The sequence below is a fragment of the Hippocampus zosterae genome, chromosome 9 (assembly GCF_025434085.1).
Source record: "Hippocampus zosterae strain Florida chromosome 9, ASM2543408v3, whole genome shotgun sequence".
NCBI lineage: Eukaryota > Metazoa > Chordata > Actinopteri > Syngnathiformes > Syngnathidae > Hippocampus > Hippocampus zosterae.
The window spans coordinates 2044082-2054494 of NC_067459.1; the positions used below are offsets into that span (position 1 = coordinate 2044082).

General features: G+C 42.9%; 1 protein-coding gene across 1 annotated transcript; it reads left to right on the forward strand.

Annotated features, from left to right (window-relative positions):
• Positions 1 to 1766: 1766 nt before the first annotated feature.
• On the forward strand, positions 1767 to 9306 carry LOC127607106 (serine/threonine-protein kinase 35-like). The gene is made up of 3 exons (XM_052075200.1): positions 1767 to 2415; positions 5216 to 5957; positions 9105 to 9306. The coding sequence occupies exons 1-2, from the start codon at positions 1938 to 1940 to the stop codon at positions 5944 to 5946; spliced, it is 1209 nt and encodes a 402-aa protein (XP_051931160.1). The 5' UTR covers positions 1767 to 1937; the 3' UTR covers positions 5947 to 5957; positions 9105 to 9306.
• The last annotated feature ends 1107 nt before the right edge of the window (positions 9307 to 10413 follow it).

Sequence of the window (10413 nt, forward strand, 5' to 3'; positions counted from 1 at the left end):
ACAAATAAAGGATATCTTATATCTTATAAAATGATTGCAATGGATTTTCAGCCATTTTGTGTTGGCTGTGTGTTGTCGCAACATCTATCCCCTCAGAGAGAATCTTCTCCAAAACAGGGCAAATATTAACAGAGAGAAGATGCAGGATCAACCTCTCAAAGCTGAGGCACTTGGTTTTTCTTCATGTCAATCTTCGCTAAAGACAAGCTAAAACCTTTACCTGGATGCTGTTTTTTCTTTTTGTTTTACAAATTTTAATTTATAATTTGTTGTGTGGTATTCAACACTTACTGATGTTGTTTTACTGTAAATAGTTAAAAGCTTATAAATATAAACATTCAGAGATTGGAACTTTTTGACGACCTTGTTTTAAGATGGGTCTTTGTACTTTGTTTTTATTTTTGGAGCACTCCATGTTGAGTATGTTCAGAAGAATATAAATAAAGCCATATAAATAATAAATATTTGATATGATGTCTATTTTTTGCATTAGTAATTCATTTTACACATAATATTACGTTATTTTTGGTATTAAATTAATTTAAGCAACAAAAAAACTGAGGAGCCATTTGGGAGCCGAAAGAGCCGGGTCTTTTTAGGGAGCCGAGTCAAAAGAGCCGCGTCTCTAAAAGGAGCAGGAATTCCCATCACTATTGCACGTCTTTGTTCAGTGGTGCAGCGCACTAAAAGGTCCGACTAGAATCCTAAACCACGCACTTTCTTTCTACCTTTGGCGTTGGCGAATTAGCGCAACTGTATACTGTAATCTACGTTCATGGGGGTGAGAGGGCAAGGTCGGGGGTGGGGGGGGGGGTATCCAGAATCAGTGCTACAGGGGTCCGTCACCGGGACACTGCTCTCTACTGGTAAACTTCAGAATTAGATTGAGCTGTCAGTTTAACCCAAAGGGCCACAACGACTCTAGTTTTAATTCATCACACCGACACTGAAAAATAAATACATTTCAAATACTCCCCACTCCCCCCCAAAAAACAATAGAAACCAATGTGCGCCATCGCGTTCATGTTTTTCGACACCCGGCGTTCGTTTGAAACGTGTGACGCTCGACTCACTGTCTGCGTTAAGTTGCCTATTTTACTCCGGAAACCTATATCCGCTTTCGAATCAATAATTGTATTTAATATGGGGGTGTGGTGGTTCCTGTATGTTTGAGGGGAAGCATGGAAATTAAGTTACTGTATTGTAGCGATGCGTTGAGAGAATGCTCCTAAATAGCTGTAGTAGGCAAAGTTAAACGTTTCTCTTTATTTGCTTTGATCCGAATGCAGACAGCCAAGGGGAAGAAGAACATAAAAGACTTTTCAGATAAAAGGGCAGGCGTGACATTTGAGCTCAAATGTTGCCTTTTAAGTCTTTGGGACATGAGAAAATCCCGAAAAAGAGCACATGCACAAGTAATAAGATTCCAGTGATACGTTCATTGAAAACGTGATAAAACGCCTCAGATGGCCTATGTGTGAACTGTGGCCGACAGCAGCTCTTGAATGAATGGGCATTCTGTTAACTCTTGTCGAACCACGTAGGGCGTTCCATTCCGTCAAAAATAGATGAAAACGCGACTAAATAACAGTTTATATAGTGTTATGTATAGTCTACTAATATCGTTGACACAGTTATGAACGAGAATACAATGTAACAAAAATAGGTGGGAATGGTTCTCTTAATTTAGTAACTACACGAAATATTCGCCCATCACCGGACTTCAAACGCATAGCTTTTATTTTAATAGACACGAAAGCGGAAGTCTTTTCAAGATATATCGGCTTTGACTGTTATTTTCTTTCCCACTGTGCAACTCGGCAAGTTTATTTTCTGTTTTGACCGTTCAAAACACAAATGAGTAGTGGCATTGATACTTTCGTCAGTAAAACCATGCGGACACATTCGTTTGTGATGGTTAAACCAGGTGAGTCACGATGAGCACAGTTTGCGGCAACTGGCGGAGACACACGAGAGCCAGCTACGAGCTAACAGGAGGGCGAGGTGACGAGTCCGCCGTGCTCCGATGCTTGAACGAGGCCAACGCAGGAGACGATCATGAGATGGAGGAAAACCTCGACTTCTTCAAGCAGGATGACTTGGAGAGAAAGGTCATGACCCCGCGCTACAGCCTGCTCCGTGAAATTGGGAGGGGTACTTATGGTGTCGTGTACGAAGCGGTGGCCCGGAAGTCCGGTGCCAGGGTAGCCGTGAAGAAGCTACGATGCGACGCACCGGAAAACGTTGAACTCGCTCTCCAAGAGTTCTGGGCACTAACAAGTCTGGAGAAACGCCACCAAAATGTTGTCCAACTAGAAGAGTGTGTGCTACAAAGGAACGGAATGGCCCAAAAGATGAGCCATGGGAACAAACGGTCAAAACAGTATCTCCGCCTTGTAGAAACGTCCCTCAAAGGTGAGTTTTATTTAATTCCCCAACGGCGGTGGCGTTAGCTGTTTATGCCGAGTCACCACACGGTACTTTGAAGTGACGTCGTATTGGCATAGCCGTTCGGTGTTTCCATTCGAGTTGAGCAGTTTCAAAACCACTGACCGCTGCACGTGTCCCAACATTTGTTTGGACGCTGTCTCTTTTGTAAGTTAATATGATGTACCGTGGTGAGTGCATAATGAGAAACTTAAAAGTTATCGCAAGGCATGTATGGTACAACCCAGGTGTCGTCATGACACAGTTTACTGTGTGTGTGGGGGGTGGGGGGGGGGGTCTTATTTGTTAAAGAGTTCGCCCCACTCTAAAATTCAGTTTAGGCGTTTAGTCCATGACGCATGACTGTCATGACAAAATTGCGAAGCTGCATACTTCCGGATCATCTAACCATATCAGGAGTGCCTGCAAATCTTTGCTAATAAGACGCCCATTAATGTAGACTTGAACATATTGGAGCAGGAAATACAGTTGGTCTGTAAAAGAACACACAAAAATTCATTCGCATTTGGGGACTAGGGAATTAAACAAAGACCACAGTGCCAGTGAGATTTAAAGTTTCCATCGTTATTTAAATATTTAAGTTAGTTGGCCTCAGACATTTTCAAAATACTCTTGAAGATTTCATGAAGTACATTTTCAGAAGTGACAATTTTATGCATCAGTGAAGTACAGGGATAAGTATTTGAGTAACTACATTCTATAACTCCTCGAACCTGTGGCAATTGCCTCAATGTTAATGTGTACTGCAAAGAACCAATGAACACTTAAGATGCTTTATTTATAAGGTGTGTATCCATTCAATGGAAGAACGATCATTCAAACCATGGAAATCACTGTCTTTCGCTTTCGTTCTCTGGCTCACGCATTCCTCTTCCTTTGAGATACCTCTCAAGCTTCATCAGGTTGGTTTGGAGGGTGTCACCGTCATTTTCAGATCTCTTCAGTGATGTTTAGTTGAACTAACTGGGTTGTTTATGCGGTGGCACAATACCTAGATTAAATCATGTTAAGGTAGTTGTGACTTTTCACTGTACTGTATGGCATTCGCAAAGTTTCTGGCAGTTCTGCATTGACTCAACAAACCTCCCCACACTAGGGCATTCCACCACAAAGGCTCTTGGCTGTATCGCACTCTCTTTGACCTTTCCAACATCATTGGCAGCCCTCGTTTCTGGACAGCGTGAATCAACTTTTTTCGAAAGCAGCACTGATGCCCACCAGTCCCTAGTTCAGTGTTTCTGCTCCCCGTTTGATGTAAGATCTTGCCTGTGCCCGGTGGTATGGTCAAATACCCTTGCAGAGCTACCACACTGATGCAAACTGTTTTAATGTCTTGTTGTTTAATGTTTCATCGTCTGAAGGGGCACTTAGTTGCCTCTGACCTTCCTGAAATATGTCCGGTTTTGAGTGGCGCTTGTCATTTGGTTCTTTTTTTTTTTGTTTGTTTGGTTTGTTAATTGAACATAAAATATATCTATATATATATATTGCGTGTCGTCCCGCACGCGGTCTGTCCTTCCGTCTGTCCCTTTTCAAAACGTACCTTCTTCACCGCGCCGCTGCGCGCTGCCACTGTAAATGTAAAACTTTTCTTTTTCTTAAACAAAAACAAAAAAAAATCAACAAATAAAAAAAAAAAGAACCCCCCCCCCCCAAGTAAATCGCATATTAGCCATTGCCCTGATGACATCATTCAGTGACAGCCAATAGCTAATTTCCTTACCGATGAGTTGGAAACGTTGCTGCAAGTTGTTCAACAGTAGCGAGTAGCGAGCAGCTCGCGATCACAGCGGCTGTCACCACCAAACGTCAACATGACTGAGAGGAAATGAGGCAAGAACTACCATTTTCACTTTTGAGTGGTAGCAAGATTTTTTTGTATTCTCATTCAAAGCCTGTTTGTTTGATTTGCAATGCAACAGTGGCATTGCCAATCTGGGGTGGCATTTCAAAACGGTACGCAGGAGCTATGTAACATATTTCCCCCCATCTTCTTCAAATGGAATGGGGTGGTTTTCTTTACATTAGCATGAGAACGGTAGATCTCATGCACGAGCACGAGAGCTCGAGAACTGGTAGATCTCCGGAGGTTGGCTCCTTTAAAAGTAGCCCTTGGGACAAAAAAGGTTGGGCACCCCTGCTCTAAATTGTCCCGAGGTGTGAGCGCAGACAGTTGTTCGTCGATGTGTGCCCTGCGATTGGCTGGCAACCTGTTCAGGATGTACCCGCCTGTCTCCTGCCCGAAGACAGTTGAGATAGGTTCCAGCATGCTCCGTGACCTTTCTGAGGATAAACGGAACAGAAAATGGCTGGATGGATTCTCTAACCTGGAAGGATTTAACTTGTGTTTCGCCTCTTGTGTGCAGTCTGACAGACGGATACATAGTTTGAGCTCCTTCTCTGTATGTTCCGGTCGGAGCATTAAAGCATGCCCTCCCACTGTGCAACTGGATAAAATTTTTGCCAGCACACATCGAAAAAAGTGGGAGCATTCGCAAGCATATTAGGCACACACTTGAGCCCTGCTTTTTATGATACCATCAATGGAAGAGCAACGATTTTATACAGTAGCTTGCAAGGGTGCAACATGCACAGTCCTATGATTATCAGGGTGGCTCTCCAGGCACTTACTCCAAAACGAGGATTCTCATGATCATAATGCAACGCTGACAATGGTTGATGTGCTGTTTCAAATCTGATCACATGAAGTACATTTCCATTACAATAAAATCACTGCTCCTGAATGAATGTCCTCTGTGTGTTACAGGTGAGCGAGTGCTGACGCTTCCAGAGGAGCCATGTTACTTGTGGTTTGTCATGGAGTTCTGCGAAGGAGGTGACCTCAACCAGTTCATCCTGTCTCGGCGGCCTGACTCGCAAACCAACAACAGCTTTATGCTCCAGCTTACCAGTGCTGTGGCTTTCTTACATGAAAACAAGATTGTACATAGAGACCTCAAACCGGACAATATCCTCATCTCTGAGAGATCAGGGACTCCTGTCCTCAAGGTAGCAGATTTTGGCCTGAGCAAAGTTTGTGCAGGTTTAGGAAATGCCATTGAGGGCAAAGAAGTTGAGGACAAAACCAAAAATGTCAATGTAAACAAATTTTGGTTGTCATCAGCATGTGGCTCAGACTTCTACATGGCTCCCGAAGTCTGGGAGGGTCACTATACAGCCAAGGCTGACATATTTGCTCTTGGCATCATCATTTGGGCCATGGTAGAGAGAATTACTTTTATTGATGCTGAATCCAAGCGAGAGCTTCTTGGAACATATGTGAGACAAGGAGCAGACATTGTACCAGTGGGTGAGGCGCTGCTCGAAAATCCAAAGATGGTACTGAATATCCCCCAAAAACGCAGGTCAGGCATGTCTGATGGAGTGAGGAAGCTGCTGCTGGACATGCTTGCCGTCAACCCTCAGGACCGACCAGATGCTTTCGAACTTCAGACAAGAATGGACCAGGTTATGTGTCCATCCAGACTTTGCTCCTGAACGTTTCTCAGGTAAAGAGTCCTATCGCTTTAATGGTCCTCTATTCTTCACAGAATTGTATTAACTCAGTCATATTGGACAGTTGTCGAGCATGAACTGCCAATCTAAGGTCATACTGTAGCATCTCAATTGGATTTTGTTCCACACTTCATTACCCTCGAAAACGGTCATGTTTGGGTTTTTGGCCGCACAAGTGTACTTGGTGTGCTGATATGCTGCGGGTTTGTGTCCTGCTGCATAAATGCCCCTAAAGGTGAAATGCTGATCAATGAACGTTTCGGAGGTTGAGTTTGAAGAACACAAGTTTCTCTTACTGTTCTGAATGCCGTGGTTTACACAACTGCGGCTTCTCCAATTGAACCTGAGGGGCACCATGTAAAAGGAGTACGTAAGTAAGAGATGTAGGAAAGACGGGTATTAGCTGTACATCACTCGGCTCATGCGTCAATGAGAACAAAAACTAGTTTGTAGAATGATTGTGTATGAGTTCTGTACCAGCTCCGTGATCAGCAAACTACAGGAGTGAACTGCCTGCTCAGTTCATAATAGTAGGAGACTGGACAAACATAAAAGCACAAGCCCTTCACCCACCACAAAAAGGAAGAATGAGTGGCTCCAAGGAGCATTGCTTTATGACAGTTTGCACCAGACTGAGTCGCTATGAGAACATGATCCACACTTTGCATGCAACATCATGAGGTCCGAATCAATATGACACGTTGACAACTGGGTATTAGTATCCGAGAGGGAACAGTTGAGCGTGAGCCTTAAAAAAGATCTAAAAAGAGACAGTTACTAACATGGACATTGTTATGTTCAGCACCGTTTATTACCTACAACCAGCAATTGTCTTTTTCTTGTTACAGGACACATTGACAGAAAACCCCAAATTGTGCGTCCGCATCAACTCGCTATGGGCAATGCTTGTTGCACACTATTTTGCGAACCCTCCACTACGGTACATACAAGCTGCGGCCGCATGGCTAACTGGTCTAAACATGATGCAAGGTTCGCTTTGATTTAGCTGTCTCCATAGCATAAATGTTTTTCTATCCTTGCGCAGGCAGCGACCTTGCAGACGTAACTGTGGACGTTTGCCTTTTTACTCAGCTGGTATTGGCTAGGACACCACAGGGTGAAGTTTCCTTTGCATCCCCTCGCCAATTCCAGTCGCCGTATTTACTTTGCCAAACAACCAACAAAGCGACAGAGAAAATCATTGACATTGTGCCTGCTCGACCAAACGGGCCTAGGTGATGAGATAATGCATTTAATTGTATTGCAAATATCTGTCAAGAAGGCAGCTGCATCAGTCGTATGTGTGTGTTTTTCGGCTTCTTTACACACATAGCCGCCGCCAAGCTAGATTGCTTGGCTGCCGCAGCAGCAACCTTTATATACCTGTCAGCATTAATAGTGCCTTCACAGATGTGCAAGCGACCCATGCCATTGGCACTAACACAACCCCATATCATCCCAGATGCTTCTTTTTTAACTTTGCCTCCATTACAGCAGAGGGTTGGTTCTTTTCCCCTTTGGCCCGGAGGACACGACATCCACAATCTCCCAAGACAGTTTGAAATGTTGACTCGTCAGACCACAGAACACATTTCCACTTTTCATCAGTCCATCTGAGATGACCTCGCGGCCCAGTGAAGCCGGAGACGTTTCTGGGGGGTGTTGATAAAAGCCTTTTGCTTTTCATAGTAGAATTTTAAAATGCACTTACAGATGTAGCGCTGAACTTTTTTTTCCCTGACATTGGTTTTCTGAAGTGTTCCTGGGACCATGTAGTGATATCCTTTACGTATGGTCTGTATTTGACGCAATGCTTCCTGCATTTGGGCATTCCATATTGGTTTTCGGCCTTGACGCTCACATGCAGTGATTTCTCCAGATTGTCTGAACCTTTTGATGATATAATCAAGTCAAGTCAAAAGTATTTATAGAGCACTTTCAAACAGCCATCGCTGCATACAAAGTGCTGTACATGGAGCAATTTAACATGCACAATAAACACGCTGGCAACCGATTCAGGGTGTCCCCCGCCTACTGCCCGGAGACAGCTGGGATAGGCTCCAGCACCCCCCGCGACCCTAGTGAGGATCAAGCGGTTAGGAAGATGAATGAATGAATGAATAAACAGTAAGACAAAATATAATAGACCATAGCTGATGAAATCCCTGAATTCCTTGCAATTGTACATTGAGGAACATTATCCTTTAACTTTTTGACTATTTTATCACGCAGTTGTTCACAAAGAGATGAAACTCGCCCCATCTTGCTTTGTAAATGACTGAGCAATTCCACCCACTCATGGCACCCACCTGTTGCCTGTTCACCTGTGGGATGTTTGATGAGCATTTCTCAGTCTGTTTTTTTTTTGTCACCATGTGCCGACTTTTTTGGAATGTGTTGCTTCCATAAAATTCTAAGTATATTCTATTCAAAAAATACTTAATTGGAATAAGCTTTGTATGATGCACATAGTGTGAACTGTAATATCTCGATGCGCTATGCATTGGAGCTGGACAGACTTGTGCACAGGCAGGTCTCGCTGTCAATTCTTGTACTGGAAAGAAGTATCCGGGGGCTGGTTGCCAGTCTCTTTGTTCCTGGCAGGCATAGTGAATGTTGGTAGAACCAAAAGCGCATGAACAAAAACAATGAAGTCGTACAAGAAAGGCACCACAACTGCTCGTTGAAGGATGGTTACCATTACCGGTATTTGGCCCTGATTATCGATGTGCTACGCCTCACCAAAAAATGAGACAAAGAGTTGCACCTATGCCAATGAATGGACGAGAAATGCGAACTGATCTGGAACAGTCAAACTGAAACGTTTTTCAAAAACCTTGTACGTGTGTGTGTGGAGCGCATTTAATTGAATATACTGTATATTCTGAGCCGCTCGTCCCCACTGCTGTCGTGCATGAACAAATTGGTACCAAAAAAAGCATACAGTGATGCAGTTAACACATGCATGCATGCAAACACAAACACTTCAGTTGTAGCAATATAAAGCACAATTGCAGTGTAATGCGTTTTACATGTGAGTGAAATGGGCATCAAAATGTGTTTAACTGATTATCTTTTGTATCGGGACATGTTTGTGCATGTTCCAATACACACAAAAGTGTACTTCTGTGTCTCTGCAGACGCGTATCTTGGAGCTGCCACTTCACTGCAGTGTACCTGTTGTATGTGATGACAGTGAAGATAGAGGAGGACAGCATTTGTGTCTGCGCGTTAATGCTTAAATGTGTCCATTAAACTTGTTCTTAAGATCAGTCACTAATCATGATTGAGAATATTTGTTTTGCCTTGATTTTTCGAATAAAATAAATCTTACATCTCCTGCTTTTTGTGGGTACCTTGAAAACCATTAGATAACAACTGTCAAAATAAATACATCGTACAAAGATGGCAAGCGCCTGACACAAACTGCCATCTCCCCCATCTTATTTCAGTCCAATTCATTGTAATTCTAATGTTAGTGTGACACTGCTTCTCTGGCTCTCCATCATTTTTGAATACACACACCTGAAATGTCATGCATCGCCGCCCCCCCCCCCCCCCCCATGTAATTTTGTTGCTGTCTGTTTGTACAACCTGTTAGATGCTGGCTTGCCTGCCGTCTCTCCCGCACACACACAAACACACATCATACAAGTTTCTACTTTGCCCCAACTGTAACAATAGGTCAAGAAGGACATCATTTTTTTCAGTTTTTGGTTGAGATTTTACTTTGTGTGTGTGTCACATTTGTACAAATGTGTGTATTCACTGTTAAGATGTGTGCCAACTGCTTTTAGTGGCCCAGAGAATTGACCCCTTTTTTGTATTGGAGCCAGAAAGGTAGGTCCCTCGCTTTCTTTTCTTCCTTCTGTTTTAAATAACTTCCAAAATTTTGGTGAGCATTTAGTGTCGAAACAAACTCGTTACATTGTCTTCATTATTATTCCAGCACTTCTATTTATTACAGCTAAGAAATGTAGTCATTTGGAAAATTGATATTGCAAGTCACATAATTACTTTCCTCTTTACTGTTGTAGTCATGAAATGACAAAACTAAAGGGAGGCCAAGTTTTATCAATAGAAATTGGTGTACAATAGTGTGACATGCACATTCTTAAGACTTGCAGAAAGCTTAACAGGTTTTAAATGTGGCGGTTTCATTGGTCTGACATGCATGGGCAACAAGCATTTCAACCAAGATGTTGAACGCCCCAGAAATTCCCACTGACATTTTTATGCACACACCTAATATTGCCTTCTAAGTCTCGGACGCAAAGATTTGGGTTGATGGTAGTCAAACTATATGGCCTTTGTTGAATCATTCATTGAAGAAACATAAATGGTCTTGATTTCGTTTTCAGCGTATGATTGGAAATCAGAAAAAACAAGTGAGGTGAGCTGGCACACTCCCCTTTTATTTTTTTCCTGTTAATAGTATTGAATTGTTGA